Source organism: Dermacentor variabilis, chromosome 4, assembly GCF_050947875.1.
Source record: "Dermacentor variabilis isolate Ectoservices chromosome 4, ASM5094787v1, whole genome shotgun sequence".
NCBI classification, from domain to species: domain Eukaryota; kingdom Metazoa; phylum Arthropoda; class Arachnida; order Ixodida; family Ixodidae; genus Dermacentor; species Dermacentor variabilis.
This window is the reverse complement of record NC_134571.1, coordinates 144,127,879-144,151,388: the sequence shown is the minus strand read 5'-3', so window position 1 is coordinate 144,151,388 and position 23,510 is coordinate 144,127,879. Positions and strand designations below refer to the sequence as shown.

At 48.2% G+C, this 23,510-nt stretch overlaps 1 protein-coding gene across 1 annotated transcript in view; it reads right to left on the bottom strand.

Moving 5' to 3' along the window:
- Positions 1 to 23,510, bottom strand: part of LOC142578378 (MAM and LDL-receptor class A domain-containing protein 1-like) — a 241,392-nt gene that overhangs the window by 155,468 nt on the left and 62,414 nt on the right. Inside the window, exon 15 of the mRNA XM_075687771.1 lies at positions 19,023 to 19,162. Within this exon, the coding sequence (XP_075543886.1) occupies positions 19,023 to 19,162 (140 nt within the window). The remainder of the gene's footprint in view (positions 1 to 19,022; positions 19,163 to 23,510) is intronic.

Genomic DNA, 23,510 nt, shown 5'->3' with positions numbered 1-23,510 from the left:
AAGAAGATAAGGCATGAGAGGGTGAAAAATAGTGATCATAGGCTCATAGCGACGATATATGAACCTAATAGATTTTCGTTGTATGCTTTCAATGGAGTTAATGTCGCACTGCTTATGAGGGTTCCAGACAGGAGAAGCATAATCTAGGATTGGGCTAATTAAACTTTTATGCATTAGTAGCTTAGTTTCCTTTGGAGAATTGTTGAAATTCCGCCTCAAATACCCGAGCTTCCGGATTGCTTTAGGGCAAATGAAGTTAATGTGTTTTGACCAGGACATGTTAGTGGTACATATGACTCCAAGATACTTGTATTCCGAGACCCTGTGCAAGGATAAGTCATTGAAAGTGTAATTGATCAATGAAGGAGAGGCACTATTAGAAAATGACATTTTCACAGTTTTAGTAAAATTTATTTTCATTTGCCAAGTGTTGCACCAGGTGCAGAAGCTGACAAATGAGGAATTTAGTTCAACATGATCTTCTGGTGGGTTAATCACGCGATGCAAAACACAGTCGTCCGCGTAAAGGCGTATGTGTGAAGTGACGTTTCGAGGTAAGTGATTAATGTATAGTACAAATAGTAAAGGACCAAGAACCATCCCTTGGGGTACACCAGATGACACGTCAACAGAAGAAGAATTAGTTGAATTATAACATACGAATTGTGACCGATGAGATAGGAAACTGGCAATCCAGCAAACCAAGTGAGAATTTTTCAAGATCATGTTAAGCCTTATTTAGAGATTAGAATGCAGTACAGTATCGAAAGCCTTGGAAAAATATATAGATATAGTGTCGACCTGGGGGCCGATATCAAGAGCGCAGAGAATGTCGTGTGAGAATTCAAGTAGTTGCGTTAAGGTGCTGAAACGTTTCCTAAAACCGTGCTGAGAGTTAGAAAGCATGTTATTAGGTTCCAGAAGTTCCATTATATGTTTGTGAATTATGTGCTCCAGCATCTTACATGAATATGATGTTAATGAAATAGGTCTATAGTTAGATAAGAGCTGTTTATTACCAGATTTGAATAATGGATGTACTTTGGCCAGCTTCCATGAGGATGGAACAATGCCAGTATTGAGAGACTTTCGAACGATGATGGTTAGGTAGCGAGCAGACCACAATGAATAACGAATAGCTTCATGCTCTTCTCATTTTCTTATATCTGCCTTTGAATAAACCGTGCAAATTTCGCACTAGAAATCGTCTCCCCTTGCTTGGTCGCCATGGTCTACCGGATGCCTGCAGCCCGCCGTCAACGCCACGCTACCCAATAGGTAACGTCGGTCGAGCTTCGATAGGCAGGCGCCGCTACAACTCGGCAGCAGTACGATACGCTACCCTGGAGTACGCAACAAACTGAATGGCAGCGATTGGTATACGGAACCCTGGAGACCCCAATTTGGACGATAACTACGAGATCGTAGCCTCTTCGTCCTGGTGACAACGTTCGGAAGGAATGTGTCTGGATTCATTACTGCATACGATGAGTGCACGACTTTTCTTCACTAAGATATCACTTGGCTTTACGTATTTTTTGGAAAGCACAGGGCAGCGATTTTTCTTTAACAGTTGACGGAAGTTTTGAGTACGTCAAGGTTGTTATAGAGTGAAGAGTTAGCAGCACTAAGGGCAGCCATGAACTTGAAGGCACTAAAGAAGCCAGAATTGCTGGGCTTCGCCAAAGAGTTCGGCCCCCAAATTGCCGAATCGATGAGAAAGCCGGAGATTATAGAGGCGATCGAAGCGATAGGGGCAGACGACGATGAACTGATGGAATGCCTAGAGAGCATCACAGAGAAAGAGGAGGAGCGTAAGCACCTAGAGAAACAGGAAAAAGCAGAGCGCGAGCGGGCAGCACGTGAGGCCAAAGAAGAGCGCGACCTCGAAATGAAGCGCCTAGAGATTGAGCTCTTGAAAGCTCAAATTTCTGAAAGACCTAGCCGAGTGGCACGTGAAAGCGAGCGCAGAACGACAGACTTGATGGCACCCTACGCAGTAGGAGGGGACATAGGTCTTTTTCTGGTACAGTTTGAGCGCACGTGCGAGAAGGCAAAATTCGCGATAAACACGTGGCCGCAACGCTTGCTTACGTTACTGCCACATGAGGTAGCTGACATCATTGCCCGCATGGGGAAAGAAGCAGCAGAGGACATCGATGAATTCAAAGCTAATCTGCTTAAAAAGTACAGATTATCAGCGGAAGCATTCAGGCGAAAATTCAGGGAAGTCGAGAAAACCAAAAGTGAGACATACTCAGATTTTGCATACACCTTGGAGGTAAACCGGAAGGAATGGCTCAGAGAAGAGGGTGCACCCGGCGACGCCGAAAAGACAGTGCAGTGCGTTGCTTTAGAACAGTTATACCGCCGGCTGCCAGTAAACATCAAGCATTGGATTCAGGATAGGCCAGTCGTAGACACTGTTACGAAAGCGGCCGATCTCGCTGAGGAGTATGCAACTCGCCATGCGGACGAAGACAATGAAGCTCCTAAGAAGGAGATGAATAAATGCAGACCCGACAAGCCAAAGCGATGGTCAAAGTCGAGTCGGTATAAAACAATGGAAAGGTCAGATTCGGTGAAAACTAGTGAAGAGGAAAGCGAGGGAGAAAAGGAACCTAGTGGTAAACGGGAAAGCGTGTAGAGTGCTTCGCGACTCGGCAGCCACAATGGACGTAGTGCATCCGTCGTACGTAGAGGAAGGCCAATTCACAGGAGAATGTGCTTCGATAAGGCAAGCCGTAGAGGCCTCCAATGTTTGTCTCCCTGTGGCCAAGATTCGTATCGAAGGCCCTTTTTGAGTACTGGACACTGAAGCCGCCGTCTCGGCACATCTTCCGCCGCAGTATCCGTATTTGTTTTCTAACAAATCAGAGGATTTGCTACAACGCAAGGGAATCGGGTTTAGTGAGGGAACAGTGCAAGCCCTAACTCGTTCCAAGGCAGTGTATGAATGTCCAGTGGTGGAGGAAACAGGTTTGACGGAGGATTCGTCAACCAGTACCGAACAGGATAGCCCTATAGCGGATAATACGGAAAGTGCACCAGCTAAAGAAAAGGTCAGGAAAGCCGCGGAGCTTGAAATGTCTCGCGAGGCGGAATGCAGGACAAAGTTATTGAACGTAAGCCCTGCCACAACAATTGCTGAGCAGGAAATGGGTAAGGCACACAGCAATGCTGAACCTTACTATGACAGGACGGCTCGCAGGCGACGCTTTGAAGTTGGCGAAAAGGTAATGATCCTGAAACCCTCGTTGAAAAACAAACTATAGGTTCAACGGGAAGGACCGGTTGACATAATTCAGAAATTATCTGAAACAAACTACGTAATCACCGTACCGGGAAAACGAAGGTCACCACAAGTGTACCATAGCAATCGACTTAAACCCTACCGGCAGAGGGAAGCCATGGTGAACATGTCCCTTAACCAACCTGAGGAGATGCCTATCGACTTTCCAGAGTTGACAGCAGTGACGGAGGCAAAAGACATTCACGAGACCATTGACAAGTTAGCAGAATAAGCGTAGTTGAACTCCAATCAGAGGACCGAACTGAGGGAACTCGTGTTTGAATTTAAAGACGTATTTTCAGACAAACCGGGAGGGACCACTGCGATTGTTCACGACATCGAGTTAACCTCATCGGACCCAGTTTGTTCGAAAGCTTATCGCGTTTCACCTCGTCAGCGTGAAGACATGGCCGCTGAAATAAACCAGATGTTAGAGCTAGGTGTAATCGAGCCAGGAGAGAGTGATTCTACCTCACCTCTTATCTTAACTGAGGTCCCCGGAAAGGAGCCGCGACCATGTACCGACTACCACATGCTCAATTTAATCACGAAAGACCAGACTCATCCAATACCGCATATCGAGGAAAGGCTTGAGAAAGTGAGCAGTGCTAATTTCATCTCTACGCTCGATTTAGTCAGAGGGTACTGGCAGGTGCCATTGACAGAGAGGGCAAGCAGGCCTGCGGCGTTTATTTCCCTTATGCGAACCTTTCGTCCGAAAGTCCTGAGCTTTGGATGGAAGAATGCGCCGTATTGCTTTTCTAGCCTTATCACCAGACACTACGAGGAATGGAGGACTTTGCACTTATCTCGATGACACAGCAATCTTTTCTTCATCATGGGCCGACCATATGCAACACCTGCGAACCGTACTGTGTCGTCTACGAGAGGCCAACTTAACTGTTAAGGCTCCCAAATGCCAATTAGGGCACGCGGAGGTAGCCTATCTAGGTCATGTAATAGGGCAAGGCCATCGTCGGCCTTCCGAGGTTAAACTGGCCGCAATTGACAGCTTCCCGCAACCACGCACCAAGCGGGACATCAGTTCATTCCTTGGCTTGGCGGATTATTAGCAAAGATATATCCCGCGGTATTCCGAGATTGCGAGTGCTTTGACGGATGCTCTCAGAAAAACAGAACCCCAAGCGTTTCGTAAAGTCGGCTGACGCAAAAGAAAAGGCTTTTAGTATGCTGAAGTACGCACTAACGAGTCAGCCAGTGTTGAACGCGCCCGCCTACTTTAAGCCATTCATTCTTCAGTGTGATTGCAGCGACAGGGCTATGGGGGTGGTGCCGTGTCAAAAGCGAAATGACGCGAACGAACATCCTGTACTTTACGCCAGTAGAAAGCATTAAGTTCGTGAGGAAGCATACAATGCATCAGAAAAGAAATGCGCCTGCTTAGTAAGGGCGGTGCAGAAGCTAGCTTGCTATATCGCTGGTTCAAGGTTCACCATAGAGATTGTCCACTGTCCCCTCACATGGCTGCAGTCCAAGTCTACGAAAAACGGTCGTCTGTTGCTCTGGAGCTTGGCTCTTCAATAGTCCAGCTTTGATATTCGCTACAAGAAGGGTAACCTTAACGGCAATGCCGATGGTTTGAGTCGTTGCCCCTAGAGCAACGAAAGTCTCATGCTAACCCGGGATTCCGTGGCAATTCTACGTCCGTTCATACGTTTCTTTTTCGAAGTGTAGCCGATTGTTAGCTGATTTTAACAACCACGTCCTAACGCTTTCAAGAAATGGCTGTTTTTAGTGTTCAGGGGGGAGAGACGTGCCTAAGGAATGGGAAAGGTGTAGCCGGTTTTCTTTTTTTTTAAAGCATGGTGTGTCTTGGAGGAGGGTAGCCATGTGCTCGTTGTTTTGTGGTTGTGGGTCGGGCACTGTTATGGGGTGATTGCTTGCCCACGCAGGAGACGAAAAGTTGCGAGGCCTGCTTGCAACACCAATTTCACCGGACCGGACCAGGGAGAATAGTCACAAGAGCGCCACGAGGACTGGTGACCACTCCCAGGAATCTACCAGCTACGAACAAAGGGTTCGTCACCTCTAAGGGGAATTCTGCTACTGAAAAGCCGATCCCTTGGACAGCGGCGGAGATGTTGTTAGGGTTGGCGTCTGGCACCACGTGCAGAAAGGAATTTCAACCGACCATCTTTCACCCTGCCTCATCGAAATGAAGCGTGACTGCCTAATTCGCCATGACCATTTCGAGTGTCTGCCAGAAGCACCGCAGTCTACAGGCCTCTTTTGTGTGTGTGTGTGTGTGCGTGTGTGTGTGTGTGTGTGTGTGTGTGTGTGTGTGTGTGTGTGTGTGTGTGTGTGTGTGTGTGTGTGTGTGTGTGTGTGTGTGTGTGTGTGTGTGTGTGTGTGTGTGTGTGTGTGTGTGTTTGTGCGCGAGTTTAGAGAGACCCTTTCCTTGAATTGGACCTAGAGGAGAACTTCCACGAACCCACAACGCGCAGAAGAGACAGAGAGGCGCCTACAATTCCAGGGGGCGGGACGACCTCCTCCTTGCAGCAGACTCGGTAGAACCAAAAGCTCGATATGACCAGAGGAGCAAGGGCCCTCTTCCTGTGCCAGTCACGTGACGTCGACAGAAGCAAGATCCCTCCCACGATTGTAGAGAGCCTATTTAAGGGGCTCCGAAATGTACTTTTACTCACTTCATGCTCTTCTGATTTTCTTTCATCTACTTTTGAATAATCCGAGCAAGTTTCGCACTAGAAATCGTCTCGCCCTTGCTAGGTCGCCATGGTCTACCGGATACCTGCAGCCCGCCGACACGCCACGCTACCCAATAAGCAACATCGGTCGAGCTTCGATAGGCAGGCACCGCTACAACGCGGCAGCAGTACGATACGCCACCATGAAGTACGCAACAGCGTGCAGGCTGAGCTCTTCCCGAACTATTTGTCGGATCCTTGATGCAAGATTTAGGGGTCTCGTTGCTGTGCACGCTTGCAACTTTCGTCACATTGGCTAGCCTGCCAAACTTCGGCGTGATGCGCCTCGTCTTTAGTTACTCGAAAGTGCGACAGTGCCGAATGATGTCAGCGACGGAAGCCAGGTTGTCTTTTGCGATGGCGAAATTGTAAACATCCTCGGCAATTCCTTTTACGATGTGGCCGACTTTTTCTTCCTCAGACATTCCAAAGTCCACCATCCTACACAGTTTTATTACCGCCTCAATGTAGGTCGTGCAGGTTTCGCCTGGCACTTGCGCACGTTGCAGTAGCGTCTGTTCTGCCCTTTCCTTTTTTGTCGCGGAGTCGCCGAATCACTCTTTGATTTCCGAAACAAATCTTCCCCATGTTGTGAACGTTTCCTCGTAATTGTCGAACCACAACAACGCAGTATCCGTTAGAAAGAACATGACGTTCGAAAGTTAAGAAGCGCTGTTCCACTTGTTGGCGGCACTCACCCGGTGATAATGGATTAGCCATTCCTCGACGTCTTCGTCCGATCTTCCGGCGAAGGGACGCACATCTCTCAGTGGCAGAACAGAACTTGTCGGCGCAGCAGTTGGATTGTGCCGTTGTTCGTGTGCGTCGTGGCACATACAGAACTCCGGTGGATTCAGTGGGAGTCCAGCAAGGCGACGACTCCGTCGAAGAACTTATGGTGCAGCCTCCGTCTTCGGGTGTCGATTACCCCGCACCTCCACCACAACTGTTACGAAGAGTTGCGAAGAAATGGTTTTATTTACAGGAGATGGACGATGATCGTAGCTTGATCGTAGCGCAGCCCGGCCTCTCAAACTGCTCGTTCTCTTCGTCTTCTCTTCTCTCTTGTCCGCGCCTTTCATTTCCTTTACAATATAAACGTAATAAACTCGCGGATCGCAACCTTTTTACAGGAAAAACCACCAAGATGCTCCAAGAACTTAAGCCAAGCTGAATTGACTCATCCAGATTGGAAAAATAATACGATCAGAGATGTTCTCATTGAATTTTTTCTGTCGCTTTTGAGTCGCTTTTCCAAGTTGCACAACATAAGAAGAAGTGTTTCCATACAAACGAAAAAAAAGTTTATTAATTGCGTAAGCATTTCTGTGCCTACCCAAAGACAAAGCCGTCCCTCCGTTCGTCCGACCCGTAAGACAAGCGCTTTCGAGATAGAGCCGGCAGGAGCGAGCAAATTCACCTCCTGCTGCTTCTCGCTTCAATGCCATCGAAGCGGCGAGAACATAGCGCTCACGGAGCACTCAGCACATGTCTCACTTTGTCACTTTCGCAGATCGCTTACAAAATAAGGGCCAGTGCGTCTGTCTTCAACGTTAAGTGGCGAGAACGCGGCGTAAAGGTATCAGAGGTCGGCATTATTTGTCGGGGTCGCAGATCGCTTTCATGGTTCGGCCCGCGCGGTGGTGCCATAACGAAGCCGCCGCCTGAGTACGTTTGGCGACGGTTCATAATGGTTTCACGTAGATGGATAATGCGCTAAAGAGCGATAACCGCTCATAATGATCGGAACGTCATCAGCGCAGTTGGCACCTCGACTTCCAGTACTTTGCCTGGGTCATCGATGCTCCTTGCGCCACCATCTGCACCACTTCATGTCACTACAGCGATGTCGTTTGTACAGGCCCGATCAAGTCTTAAAACATTCATAATGACACCAGGCTGCGTGGAGATGAGCAAGTGGCACAATGCTTACGCATACTCAGACAACGCCCAGAGGAGCTTCTACGTGGTTTTTTTTCTTCTTTACATAGAGAGTTGCACAGAAAAAAGTACTGGATCATACACTTTATAATAGAGTGTGAAGATTGAGTCCTTCACCAGCGCTATTGCGCGGGCGCATTCACTGTTCTGCCATCCTTACGCCTCACCCCCTTCCTACTCGCAACCGGTTGTCAGCGATGGCGCGTCACTCGCGATGGTTTGCGGTGAGGGTGGGCTGCTGAAGTCATGAGGCGGCCGTGTTTCCCGGCTGACGACGGCAGGGGGCGTGGCTCGTCGCCCTTATCAGCAAGAGCTTGGTGGCGCAACCCACCGCCCCGTTCCAAAGGGGACGATCATGACATCCAACCATCCATCCACCCATGATAGCGCCGGGTAATTACGTGTTTCCTCTTGTCCGCCGACACCTTTGCGACTAGGACTTGAGCTCACGCACGGTGTCTTTTCCCGCGCGGGGAGCGCGTACCTTGTGTTGACCCTTTACGGACGCTAAGCCGAAGAACGAGTGCCTAGTGCTCGCGCTATGTCGTACCACGCCGAGCCGCACTTCTCGGAGGCTCAAGCCGAAGGAGATTGCCCGAGCTCTTGCGAGTTGGCCCATTGGTTACCGCGAGAGCAAGTAGCATAGCGGCCGGAACTTTTCCCAGCGGCGTGTTCCAGCTTGGGCTTTGCTCTCACAGCGACTTGGTGTAGGCGTCCCTTTTTGTATTTTTCGTCCTTGGTGCGGGACCGCTTTCGTTCCCCGCCATCCCGGTACTGGGCGTTTGTGCAGTGTTGGGTGCCGCCGGAGACAATAAACGGTTTCCGTCAACTCAGGGCAAGACTTAGTTCTTACGTGCGTCACTCGGTAGCCCCTTGCGGTCTGAGCTCGCGCGCAGGGGTGCGCTAGAGGCGACGGCTGACGTGGCCCTGTGGCTCGCTCAGCTCGAACCCGCGCTAGTTGGTACTCCTGTGAGACCTAGAGATCCCACGAGACTGACAGACCAGAACGAGAATGTTTTAGTCATGAGAAGCAACGCGTCAAGTAAAACAGGCACTTGCGAACCGGCACAGGTGCATGCATCGTGCATACACAGTGACGTGAACAGCCCTCACAAAACGATCCCAAACGCGCATTACACTTCTAGAGCCACGCCAAATAAAACGTTTGTGTGATGGTACGGGTCAGCCACAGATCAGAAATTGTGCGCTTTAAACCGAAGGTGTTTCGAAGGTCCTTACAAAAATTACTCGAATGCACATGCTCTTCCTCAAAAGACGGGGGTCAAAACAAACCGGTGGCAGCACAGAAAATGGGCGCCACGACTCATCTACGCTACAATTGCAAAATACGCTGACTAAGCATAACATACGTCTTGCTAAATATGTTCTTCACGCACGCGAGCAACAGCAAGATTACCTCTGCAGTCAAAAGTAAATAACTTACCGCACAAGCGCGGTGGGGTGCGCGTAACCAGTAGCACATGATTAGCGCAGCATCATTGTCTCTATGGAAACAGGATGCGTGGACGCAACCCGGTGGGCGTACCTGTCTACCTTTGAGGGGAAGTGGAAGCGGACATCACTACGCCGCCTGACGGGTGGTCATACCCTTACGTGCTCAGCCGTGAATCGGCTCCAGTGGCCGCAATTTACGTAGGTACGTTTCTCTATGGTTGGATTGTGACCAGCTTTTCAGGAAGCGTGGCATTTTTCAGGGGTCAAGTAGGGACAATTCCAGCCTCTTCCGATTAACTGCAACGGCTCGGATATACGGCGACTGTAGCGCAACGGCAGACGTGTTATCATCCTAAACAGCGAGAAGCTGTACTATTGAGGCTACTAGTGACCGAGACAGTCGGCAGAATGCTGCATGGGTTCTGCTACAAAGGCCATTGGTCGATGCTTGAGGGTGCGTCTACTTGACTGTCGTCTTTAGAGTGTTACGACTGGCCTCTGTAATGAACAATTTGTGCGGCGCCGTTAAAACTACGGAGAAAGCCCGGGCATTTTAAAGGGGTTCAGAACCACCCGTCGGGCTTGGTGAAATGACATAGTCCGCGTATAGCATACACTGTTGTGAACGTCTCAGCCAAGTTTTCCTATCCTACTCAATGCGTCAAGCTCGCAAGCTTAGCGCGAAGTCACCTTTCTCTCAAACGCTCCCTTTACAATTGAAGCGTCCTCCTCAGTCTTTTCCTGAGGCTTTACTCCGTAATAAAGCGGATTCCCATACGCGGCTGCTATTGCTAGCTGTGGTCTGCTACGTAGCGTAGATACCGCGGCCGCCGTGGGGTGCCGCGACGATTCCACTGGCTAAGCGCACTGCGGCTCGCTAAGGACAACCACGTTTGGCTTACGTTTAGCGCGTCATAGGAACCAAAATAAGAAGTAGTGGCGTCTAGGCTAACATCCAAAATTAAATTTCAACTGCGCGCCACGGCGACGCTAGAAGGAGGAGCGTTTTGGCCACGACCCGCTCCGCCGTAGCCTTCGTAGTGCAAGGAATTGAAGAAGCGGAAGCAGCGTGATTGCCGTGTTTGATTGTAGCGCTTCTGCTGAACACATTGAAGTTCTTTTTGCGGCAAAGTATTTCTGAAATATTTTAGCTCCAAATGCATTTGTCTTATTCAATAAAAAGTGTTTCAGGACCGCTTTAAATATTCATGAATATTTAAAGCGGTCCTGAAACACTGAAACGGCTGGGGACGTCTCTGCAGAGACGTCCCCAGCCGTTGAATAACGTCTAGGAGGCCGCAACGGCGAACAGACGTTACCCTTTGTGAGCCCATTCTCGCCTCCGGACCTAGCGCCTGCACGACACCCTAATGTTTGCGTAAGCTCGACAGTGCTGTCTCCCTTCCGGCTTCAGAGAGCGGGACAGTTAAGCGTCGTGTGTGCATTCCCTCTTTCTTCTCCTCCTCGGCGAGGCAGATGCCGATGGTATCTGTGTGCGCGCGGGTGCCATCAGTGCCTTTCTCTCTGCTGGGCCAGAGACGGTTAACAAATCCGTTGAGCTATCTTCGTTGTACCTTGCCGCGGTCGCAAGCTTGGAAAGCATTCGCTCTTTCTCCTTCTCCTGAGTGAGCGCGTTCTGAAGACTCTATAAAAGACGCCCCTCACCAACGGACTTCAGACTTCAGCTATCTATGCTTCAGCCTTCTGCCACTTTGAGCACAAGCTAGAGTGCCTCTCGCTTTCCGTCAGGAATCTTGTAGAGCTGACAGCTCCGTAGCGCTATAAATAGCCGTCTTTGTTACTCGTTACGCGTAGTGTCTGACGTATCTGCCTGGGCCCCTCCCTGCTGGTCAACCTCCAGACCGCTTGGCCCACGCAACTGCCACGGTCCTGCGCGCACACTCGTTAATATTTAGTACCAGCGGCGTGATCCGCATACACTGGTTTTCTGCGTGGGATGCAACAGTGCGTCCGGATGATCTACGCCCCGGATGCCTGGCTGCGAGGTGAATGCGAGGCTTTTGTTTACTCAGTTGGTGGCTTTATCAAAGAAAGAGCTTGAATTCTTGACATAATCGATATGTGGCAGTTTACTTTCTTCTCTGCAGATTCAGATCCGTGCATATATATGCTCAGGATTCGCAGTAATATCTTATCTGAAAGTTGGTGCTTGCCCTTTCTCGACTTCTCATTCGTCCTTACTGCGCTGTTACTTGCATTACGAGTTTTACGAGGCTTTTGTGAGTGTAGCGAACAAAGCAGGTAAACGCTTTCATTGTCGCCTACTGCACGTCCGTGAGCGTCAAGGTAGTAGTGTGTCTAGTCGATAAAACAGCACTCAACTCAGCCATGAATTTGAAGCAGTTGCGTAAAGCGAAGTTGCTGGAGCTTGCAAAGGAGCTGTGTCTGGATGTGTCCGACACACTCGAAGAACCAGAGTTGATTGACACTATTCTTGCGTCGGAGACTCATAAGAGAGAGGGCAATAAAATACAACGATGATTGCGATACTACCTAATGCGAAATCTGAGCGCCGCTGTAATCGCGTTTTCATTTCGCGATATAATGGCTGGCGCAGACACTGACTCGTGCGGCATGTTGCAAACCCAGAGATGTGTGGTGCGACTCCCTCGCCAATCGGGAGATCGCGAGAGGAAGCACGTGTGTGACGCGTGGGCGCGATACACATTATCCGTCTCAGACGAAGACCTCCACTTATGCAGGGCTTTGTTTCCATTTATGGTATCGCTGGTGTTATCGGTCAGCAGACCACGCGCGCTATTCTGACGCCATTTCGTAGCTATTGTCGCCCCAAAGCCCGTCCTGTGCGGCACTACGCTTTTCTTCTCCCGCTTTCGCCATAAACTCCTTCTCTGCCTCATGGTCCCGCTGCATGCTCCTCCTCCGCTTTCCTCCTCGCGCTCTCTTCGCTATCTTCGTCTTTCATCCACACTCCGCATTCACTCCTTCATCCTTCGCTGCGCTCGTTCGCTTGGTAACGAGGACGTGGAGGGACAACACCGACGCTCGCAGCAGGAATACGCGTCTGAGCTGCACTTTAAAAGACAGACGCAAGAGCACGAACGTGGAACGCAAGAGCGCCACCGTGCATATGAAAGAGAGAAGATTGAACTTGTAAGTCAACTCAGTGAAAGGGGGGAAAACTAGAGCGAACAGAGTGCAATGAGCTGGAATTCGCAGTTGAATTGACGCGGCTTGATCAGAAACTAGAACGCTATCGGGCAGCATGTCCTGGCAACAAGGCGCATTGTCCTGAAGAAAGGTAAGAGCAGCGTCCCCTCCCCCCCCCCCAAAAAAAAAAAATGTGACTTCGACTTGAGCCAACCTGTTGGGAATTGCGTTATGTTCTTGATCTAGATGTAGCGGAATATATGACAGTTGCCGCTATTGATGATTAGACGAAGCTCAAAGACTTCGTTTCTAAGATCGAGACGCTGGAAGGAAGGAAGGAAGTTCCGAGGAAATAGGTTCATTGGACACAGAGATGGAAAAAACTTTGACAGTAGTTGAGGCGAATATGACAAGAGCACGAGGACCGTGACCGTGCGAAACGCCCAGAGCGAAGTCCCGAGTACAGTTCCGCGAAATGCCTGCGAACTCGCTGAAACGTCATTAGGTTAGGAAGCGAGGCATTCTAGCGATGCAAGGAAATTAGACGTGCACCGCTCTAAGACAGAGAGCGCCCGCGCATTAAAGCTGATTGAACTCATTGCAAACGGTGATTTGAAGCTGCAAACGTCTCGTGCAGCGCGCAGAAATTATGAGAGCCTCGGCGTTAGAACCGAACGAGCTTATTTCAATATGAGTACTTCCAGATTGGACACTTTGAAGCACGCGCAGATCGCGAGCAGGTCCTCGTTAGAACAGTGAGAACGCTTCAAAGGCAGTTGTAGCAGAAACTGAGGTTTTAAGGTGCGAGCGTGAGTCAGGAGCCGCCCGCTGATGCGGCTGAGATCGAAAGAGCGTCCGCGATTGAACCGAGTGACGTCGCTGTGAGTACAGCAGTAGTGCCTACAAATTCGCCTGATGAATCAGAAGCGCCTTCTGTTTATCGGGCAGAAGTTTTGTTCGGGCTCCTTGGATATTCCTGAAGAGCGTGTTACCTTTTTTGCCGCAACGCTAATATAGGAAATGTTTATTTAGGAATAAATATTTATTCACACACACACACACACACACACTCACACACACGCACACACGGGCAAGTAATTCGTTTATAATCCGTTATTATTCCGTCGGAAATACAATGAAAGGAATATCATAAGACATGCTTTAACAAGTAATGGAACTTTTGCATGAAGGAGTCCCATTGTTTTATGCTATAATTCTAGTCATAAGTTGTGTTGAGAAATTGTCATATATTGTGTAAGTTTCAATATGTTATGTCTTGCTTCCCCCAATGGTCTTTCGTCAGGGAAAACTTTATCGATTGTAATTTGTGTATTAGGACTTTCAGAAGGCGTTACATGACTTCTTTCATTGATGTATACTTGTGGGGCTTAATACGCGCAAAACACATATAATCCTAACTTGTTTAACTGAATCAGCTGGTCGTACGGCTCAGCCGAGGCACCCCAGCCTCTTCGTGCTGCGAGGGAACTGAGACTGTGAAATTGAACTGTCTCATAGTTACAGGTCTTGTAATTACTCATATAAGGCCGTCATTTAAGTGAGCAATTCCTCAAGATCACACGACGTTTCTTGAAGGGCAGCTTTGAATGAAGGAAATACATATATATGGGCTGGATTCTGAAAGCTGGTGGGACCTCAGCCCCCCCCCCCTCCCCCTCCGCCCCCGTCCCGAAAGAATTGCCACGGAAAAATGAAAACTTTCCACCTATGGTGGAACCTGTGGGGATATGCGGCACATGCCGATGTGTAGAAAAACCAGTTAACCCAGCGCAAGTGCCATTGAAGCTAGTACGCATCACTATAGAGCCCTTTGGGTGGCTCATAGACTCGCGCAGTGGTGAAATGGGCGCTTCTCATAGAGGAAAGCTTCAATGATGCACAAGAATCGTTAGACGAGGCAACGGCTAAGGCTAAGTACAGAGCCAATGTGTATTACGAATGTACAGCAGAAGCGTGTCAACGTGGGCTCGGCGATTCAGTCCTAAATCGCCTACGTGAAGCCTGCGTGATATTTAAAGCAGCGAGACGCCAGATGGCACACGGGAAATATGTTTTACATGATGAGAAAACTGAATGGGCTTTTGGTGACCTAGCCAGAGCAAATGATAGCGAGCCAGTAGTAGTCGCATCACGGGATTGCAGTGAGTAGGAAGTTCAGGGAGGTGCTCGTGAGCAAGGCAGGGCCGATGTTGTGAGCCAGGTAGAACGTAGACAGAACGAGCACCCCATTCTCCATGTCAATCGTAAATGAATAATTCAGTCTCGAACAGGTGTACAGCGTTACGGAGAAAAAAAGTAACCGTCCAGTTACTCTGTACAGATGGTTAACCAGCGAAACTGAAACGTGCAGCTCCGGTGTTTATCAGCGGGTTAATCCCGACGGTTTATTCAACGACAGCTTGGTAGGCTGCCGGATTCTCGGTACGCGGTTGCTGCTTGCGCTCGGCTGCATAAACCTGTTCTTGTGCCCTTGCTGCAACATTGGTACAGCGTAGACGCGCTCATTCCGGGTTCTGCTAGCGGCGCTGCTGATCGAAAGCTGCCTGCTCCTCAGGAGTACCTATGACGTGTGGCCTAGCAATGTCGGAGCCGGAGAGAAACTGCTGCGCGCGCACGCTCGGCTGCGATGGAGAGCAACGACGTCGCTACTAGCACAGCTAATCCGATACCGCCTAGATAGCACAAGGCCTTTTCACTCCGATCCATGACGTGATGTTACCTGACCTCACTGCAATATAATCTAATGGGGATGCTCCCGAGTAGTCAACAGTGATTTTCACGTCACTTCTTTCACCAGCCTTGTCAATTGAAATATCGGGCCAGCTAGCGTGACGTTATGTATCCGAGTAAACAGGCCTTTTGCTATCTAAGTTGTGTTGGATAATCGCGCGCTTCTCTTTCTATTTTTTTTTTCTCGCGCATGCGCATGAGGTTGCGCCTGATGAGTTTTTGGCGTACAGGTGGCCGAAAGACGGACGGATGGACGAGTCGGCTAGCCATATACAGCTTCACTGTAAAATAACGCGTGCAGAGTGTTCCTAAATTGTTAGGCGACCTTGCAAGATCGTGTTCTATTATTGCGACGTGTCAACGCATTCAGCTTTGTGCAACAGTTGCTACCAAATTTATCCGGAAATGACCTTCTACTCTGGAGCCTTGTCTCCTAGAAAAAATATTTTGGGCTGCGTACAAAAAGGGGGTCTGAAAGGCAAAGCCGATAGCTCAAGCCAATGCCCTTAACGCACGAATATGCCTCGATTGGTATCAACTTTGTGTTGTTTTTCTTCTTGACAGTGGATTTTGAACTCACGATTTTCTGTTGTTCTATTCATCAAGAAAGTGTTTTGCAGTGCCATTAATTCATGTTCAATTTTTCTGGCGCTGCGTTATTTTGGTAAATTAGCGGGGCGTTCAAACAGGGAAATAAGTCTGCTGAAGGTTAGTGACAATATGTCTCGTACTTGCAGGCTGAATGTCTGCGATTTCGGTGTGGTTCCGACAGAAGCCTGCCATGAACTAGACACTACCGCTCAAGAGCACAACTCATTCTGCGGTGTTCTCGACGCGGAATGAAACATTTTCCGGGTGGAATGCGCCAACTGTCCAGCGGACGCATGCGGCTACGACAACCAGTGCAATCCCTCCGGACAGCGGATGCAGTGCCTTGCCCATCGGGATCTTCCTCCCCTGGCTCGGCAGTCTGTTACAACTACTAGGCGTGGTGAACAATTTGTGCCGCGCCGCCAAACTGACGGCGAAAGGCAAAACGTTTTAAATACGCCGAGCCACCCTCAACCGTTGATAAACGCCAAGGAGGCCGCAACGGCGAAAAGACGCCAGTCTTCGTGCGCGCATTCTCGCCTCCTTAGCCATGGCTCGCACGACGCCCTCATGTCTGCGTATACGTATACAGAGCTCTCTTCCATGTACTTAGTGGCGGCCGCAAGCATGGAGAGCGTTCCCCTTCTCCTGAGTGAGGACGTTCCAAAGACTATAAAAGACGTCCCCACCAACGGACTACAGCGTTCAGCAGCCTTGAGCACAAGCTAGAGTGTGTCGCTCTCCCTCAGGAAGCTTCTACAGTTGAGCGCTCAGTAGGAATGAAATTAAACGTCTTTGTTACTCGTTACGTGGATTATCACTCATCTCCGCCTGGGCCACTCCCTGCTGGTTAAGCTCCAGACCACAAGGCCTGCACTACCTCCACGTTTCTAGATGCACAGTTTTTAAAAACAACCGAAGACACTTCGTGTCTTCCACGTCTTTGAAGCCTTTGCAATCCTCGACATGTGAACCATGCTTGCTCCGTTGATACAGGCAAAGCACGATGGCGTGGACGCTCCCTCGAGTTTCTTGAGCTGTTGTCATAATAAAATATGGAAGCTGGTGTTCACAGTAACAGGAAATAGAGTGAAACGTTAAAAAACTATTAGAATACTTGGCCTGACATATTGTGCGCGCTTATGTGTGCCGGTTGAGTTGTATACTGTGTAAATATTCATTTAACTGCTCATACGAAGCAAAACGTATTGCTTCTTTAGCGATTAAAGCTTTAGCTCTAGTTTAGCTATTAGTGTCCTGTGGTTGTCGTCTTAGCTGCTGCACTCAAACAGGCTTAATCTGCTGAAAGTTTGAAGACAGGGTGGTTACGTTCCGTTGAACGGCGGGTACTCGTTCCTTGTGGCTTGCCGGCCGTCGTTATTTATATGTTAGTGGTCGGAGCTTGACGTGTCAGGTACATGAGCAGACAAGGTGATAGCACAGAACTGACGACGAATCGTAAATGTTTTAACAGTTTATTTAGAACGAGGTGAAGGATTGACATGGGAAGAGAGAGTGTCAAGAGATACGTGCAGGGCTCCTTTACTCCCACCAGTAAGAACGGATGCAATCAGGGTACATCGGGCAGTGAGGGTTGTGGCGAAAATAGGCGTGCATTTTGCTGTGGCTGTCCGCAATTTACATGCCTCCCGCAACTTTCTTTGAATCGGCCGTAAATCTCTAGGTCAAATTCCCGCCATTACTAGCGAGGAAGTCATTCCCGTGCCGCAAGGTGTCCAGAAACTTTTCCCAACAGTAATGACTCAAGGCGGAAATCAAAGTTTGCACAAAGGGCAACCATAGAGTTCGTGCATCGGCTCCCTCTAAAGAGAACCGATACAGGAGCTCTAGGCAACCAGCATCATCAGCGCTCCACGTGACCGTGGCTTTCCGCGGTGCTTGAAGGAGTAGTGACACTTTTTTCCATCTTCTATTGCTCACACTCTTGTGCATTGCTTGTGGCTTGAAAGATGGGATCTCCATCGTCGTCCAGGACTTGTGCCCAGAAATGACCTTATCGACACGAAATTCTTCCCGTTGATGCCACCTCAATAGGCCTAGCTTAGATGGACGGTACATTTACTTCAGCAACCACGCCATAAGAAGTACTATGGTTACACCTTGTAGAAATCTACAGTGTAGTTGGAGCTGGCAGGACACAGTCGCCATGCCACTCCCAAACATCCAAGGCATAAGTCATGCAGCACTCTTCACCACAGTTTTCAGAAGGCGAGTTGTAACAGTTGGCGTGTGCAGCATATCCGCAATCACATTAACTGTTTCAACTTTTCGCCTTATATTGCTACAGCACGTGTAGTAAACGAAATGAAGGGGGGGGGGTTAACCGAGGGGCCCGATTTTTATTAGTCGTTTCATAAGAAGGCCAACAACTTGAATTCTAGCTAGAAGCAAGTTTTCCACAGCACTTGTGAAAGACTTGCTTCCAGATAGAATTCCAGTTGCTCTTTACGCATCTCACGTGCGTTTTCTATAATGCAGAGTGAATCTCACCCTACATTCATGCTCTCGATTGAACTCATTCGACGGGTAATTATAGCAATTATCGGGCTCCTGTGCTGTACCGGATAGCAATGGATCTCACGAACGACTTTAATGTTTACTTCAGTTTGGAAGAAACCCGTTGGCTCGAGCACCTGTTACGTTCCCTTGTCCGTGTTTCAAGTGAGTAGGATGGGTGATCAACCTAGACGCCGCGAACCATGGCAAACCATGAATATGCCTACGCAGGAAAACGCGTCTCTAGCTTTGCTTTTCACTTCCAGCACGCCGCAGCAGGACGAACTCCCACAACCGGTTGCAGTAGGCATGCCGATTGGGTTGGTAGGTCCTTAGGAGTCTCCGTCTAACAACTTGACATGGCATGGAGGTGAACTGAACTTTGTTGTGCCTACCTCAGCGAACAGTTTATTCAATTACGAAGCCATGTGAGCAGTATTCTTTCGACATGTATCTGAGGATTGCTTTAGCGAAAAATTACACTATTGAGTTATTGAATAATTGGATAAGGAGGGTACATATGAAAAGTGGAGGCTTGGGGCCGTAAATTCGTTTTAAGGTCAGCATGCGGTTTTTCCTGGCATGTCTGTTGCACCACCTAACAGCGACCAGCTTACCTGCAGTTGGACTCCGCTTCCGGCAGCGGGCAGGTACAAGAATTCGAAGCATTGAGGCTCGCTGTTTCCTTGCCATTCTGGACTAGTCACTATGGCACCGGATGGGGATGAAGATGTTTGGGTGGCCGTAAGGACGTACGCTGCGTGAAAACAAAATGAGCCAGACCTTGCTTTCATTATTTTGTTATTTGTCCACGACGTCAACTCTTTCCTTTACAGCAGGCCCCTGGAAATATTTGTGAGGCATAGGCATCGCTCGCTCACATCGAAACCCTGAACATGTGAGCTATTCTTTAACTGTTTTACCAACACGCAAAGATAATTGAGGATTTGGAGTTGACTGAAGGAACAATGTAGAGGGCCACACAGGAAAGATCTTTAGTGCCTCCTTATATATCATCATCATCATCAGCCTAGTTACGCCCACTTCAGGGCAAAGGCCTCTCCCATACTTCTCCAACTACCCCGGTCATGTACTAATTGTGGCCATGTTGTCCCTGCAAACGTCTTAATGTCATCCGCCCACCTAACTTTCTGCCGCCCCCTGCTACGCATCCCTTCCCTTGGAATCCAGTCCGTAACCCTTAGTGACCATCGGTTATCTTCCCTCCTCATTACATGTCCGGCCCATGCCCATTTCTTTTTCTTGATTTCAACTAAGATGTCGTTTACCCGCGTTTGTTGCCTCACCCAATCTGCTCTTTTCTTATCCCTTAACGTCACACCCATCATTCTTCTTTCCATAGCTCGTTGCGTCGTCCTCAATTTCAGCACAACCCTTTTCGTAAGTCTCCAGGTTTCTGCCCCATATGTAAGTACTGGTAACACACAGCTGTTATACACTTTCCTTTTGAGGGATAGTGGCAACCTGCTGTTCATGATTTGAGAATGCCTGCCAAACGCACCCCAGCCCATTCTTATTCTTCTGAATATTTCAGTCTCATGATCCGGATCCGTGGTCACTACCTGCCCTAAGTAGATGTAGTCCCTTACCCCTTCCAGTGCTTCGCTACCTATCGTAAACTGCTGTTCTCTTCCGAGCCTGTTAAACATTACTTTAGTTTTCTGCAGATTAATTTTCAGACCCACCCTTCTGCTTTGCCTCTCCAGGTCAGTGAGCATGCATTGCAATTGGTCTCCTGAGTTACTAAACAAGGCAACATCATCAGCGAATCGCAAGTTGCTAAGGTATTCTCCATCAACTTTTATCCCCAATTCTTCCCACACCATGCCTCTGAATACCTCCTGTAAACATGCTGTGAATAGCATTGGAGATATCGTATCTCCCTGTCTGACGCCTTTCTTTATAGGGATTTTGTTGCTTTCTTTGTGGAGGACTACGGTGGCTGTGGAGCCGCTATAGATATCTTCCAGTATCTTTACATATGGCTCATCTACACCCTGATTCCGTAATGCCTCCATGACTGCTGAGGTTTCGACTGAATCAAACGCTTTCTCGTAATCAATGAAAGCTATATATAACGGTTGGTTATATTCTGCACATTTCTCTATCACTTGATTGATAGTGTGAATATGGTCTATTGTTGAGTAGCCTTTACGGAATCCTGCCTGGTCCTTTGGTTGACAGAAGTCTAAGGTGTTCCTGATTCTATTTGCGATTACCTTAGTAAATACTTTGTAGGCAACGGACAGTAAGCTGATCGGTCTATAATTTTTCAAGTCTTTGGCGTCCCCTTTCTTATGGATTAGGATTATGTTAGCGTTCTTCCAAGATTCCGGTACGCTCGAGGTTATGAGGCATTGCGTATACAGGGTGGCCAGTTTCTCTAGAACAATCTGACCACCATCCTTCAACAAATCTGCTGTTACCTGATCCTCCCCAGCTGCCTTCCCCCTTTGCATAGCTCCTAAGGCTTTCTTTACTTCTTCTGGCGTTACCTGTGGGATTTGGAATTCTCTAGGCTATTCTCTCTTCCACTATCGTCGTGGGTGCCACTGGTACTGTATAAATCTCTATAGAACTCCTCAGCCACTTGAACTATCTCATCCATATTAGTAACGATATTGCCGGCTTTGTCTCTTAACGCACACATCTGATTCTTGCCTATTCCTAGTTTCTTCTTGACTGTTTTTAGGCTTCCTCCGTTCCTGAGAGCCTGTTCAATTCTATCCATATTATAGTTCCTTATGTCCGCTGTCTTACGCTTGTTGATTAACTTAGAAAGTTCTGCCAGTTCTATTCTAGCTGTAGGGTTAGAGGCTTTCATACATTGGCGTTTCTTGATCAGATCTTTCGTCTCCTGCGATAGCTTACTGGTTTCCTGTCTAACGGAGTTACCACCGACTTCTATTGCGCACTCCTTAATGGTTCCCATGAGATAGTCGTTCACTGCTTCAACACTAAGGTCCTCTTCCTGAGTTAAAGCCGAATACCTGTTCTGTAGCTTGATCCGGAATTCCTCTAGTTTCCCTCTTACCGCTAACTCATTGATTGGCTTCTTGTGTACCAGTTTCTTCCGTTCCCTCCTCAAGTCTAGGCTAATTCGAGTTCTTACCATCCTATGGTCACTGCAGCGTACCTTGCCGAGTACGTCTACATCTTTTATGATGCCAGGGTTCACGCAGAGTATGAAGTCGATTTCATTTCTAGGCTCACCATTCGGGCTTATATATATATATATATATATATATATATATATATATATATGCATATATATATATATATATATATATATATATATATATATATATATATATATATATATATATATATATATATATATATATATATATATATATGGTTTCGTTCGAGGCTAAAATGAGGAGTAATAGCGACAACGGCGTTACTCTTATGTCAAAAGTCACGGCGAGGCAATCATGACTACGACACAATGATGATGATAGCAGGGGTGATGACATCACGACACCAAGACATTTCACCCGTTACTGCCACAGAAAAACAACGCTAACTGGTGGCAAGAAAATTTATGCAGCGGTGGCTACGTAAAACATTACCAAAGATGTAGAGTTGCGTAAGCCTATGGGAAAGTTGTTGCTTGAATATATGGTTTAATGTAATGGGTACAACAGTGCCTCGGACTCAAGTTATTTTGATGAGAATAGCTCTGTCTCTTTCGCTTCTTTTATTACGATACCAATTATATCGACACATAACGCTCATATCCGCCATAGGCGTCACCCTGATTTTCAAGTACAATTACACAGTTGATGCTGTAGGTGCGAACGTGAGCCGTGCATACCGGCTCGATCTCGATCTCACGCGTGAGCGAGAGGCGGGGAGGAAGTGCACAGTCTTCCAATGCGTGCAAAGCACTAAGGGGAGGAGGGTGGGGGGCTCTATTCCAGCGGCGGCGGCGTTTGGCGCTACTGAGTATGGCTGCGGGGACCCTATCTCGAAAGTGATCTGCGATGCGTACAGAGGCCAGGCTGCTTAGGGCTCTTAGCTTCGTGTGCGCTGTGTTGAAGCAGCTTAGTTGCCGATGACGCGCGAGCCAGCACGACGGTCAATTCCCTTGTCGCTGCTGCTGCCACTGTTCCTCACGCTAGCGTTGTGACAGTGAGTGTCCCCGCCCGGTCAACGAGTCAGATGTGTTCATATTTCATGTTCACGTGCGTGCGTGACACCATCCTTTTTAATTTAGTTAATAAGCAAATGTTTACAATTCGACAATACCAATAAAACTACTATCCTTATTTCGTATAGCTGTCTCAAAATTTTCTATCACACACGATGCTTCGCCTTTCTGGTAAAAAATCGCCATTTTTGGGGTTAGCTGGGGTCGGTGGTCGGCGGGAGTTGAAGGTCGGTGGTCGCATTTGCCATGCAAAGGCACCGAGGGAAACGGCGCGTGCTCTAGCATAAACTAGTTTCGGGGAGGGAAGTTAGGAGGAGGGGGTAGTACGTTTGGTGGCTTACGCGTTCGTTCGTTCGCTCGCGCTCTTCCTCGCGCGTTCGTTGGCTCATTCATTCGCTCCTTCGTTCGTTCGGGCTCTTCGCGCGCGTTGACAATCATCGTCAAAGGTTTTGCCGATGTTGTTTTTCACCGTCACTGTCCAAGACCGGCAACTGATCTCTGTGATATTCGTCAGCGAGATCGGTTACCGGCTGCATTGCAAGTAAGTGTACTAGAAATTGAATCAATGTATTGCGTGATATCTGTGCTCTGTCTGTATGTGAACAGAGCTGCCATTACATAAGTAAGCTTTGCATACGTGACAGCTATTTATTCAAGACTGCTCTACTGTTAACTGTATAGAATACAACGTTGCTATGGATTTCCTAATGATTATTACATTGGAGCGTGTTGAGCGCGGACAAAACACCACGACAAAGACACACAAATCACAGAAACTGTCTTTCAACTTTGTTGTGTTTTCTTCTCTCTCTACATCCTCAATTATTCAATACCCTTATGGAGTTTTCTTCCTGGATATTACTTAAACATTTCTTGTGCTTCACCAATACGTCAACTTTAGGTAGCCTAACTCATCTACTAAATACTCTTT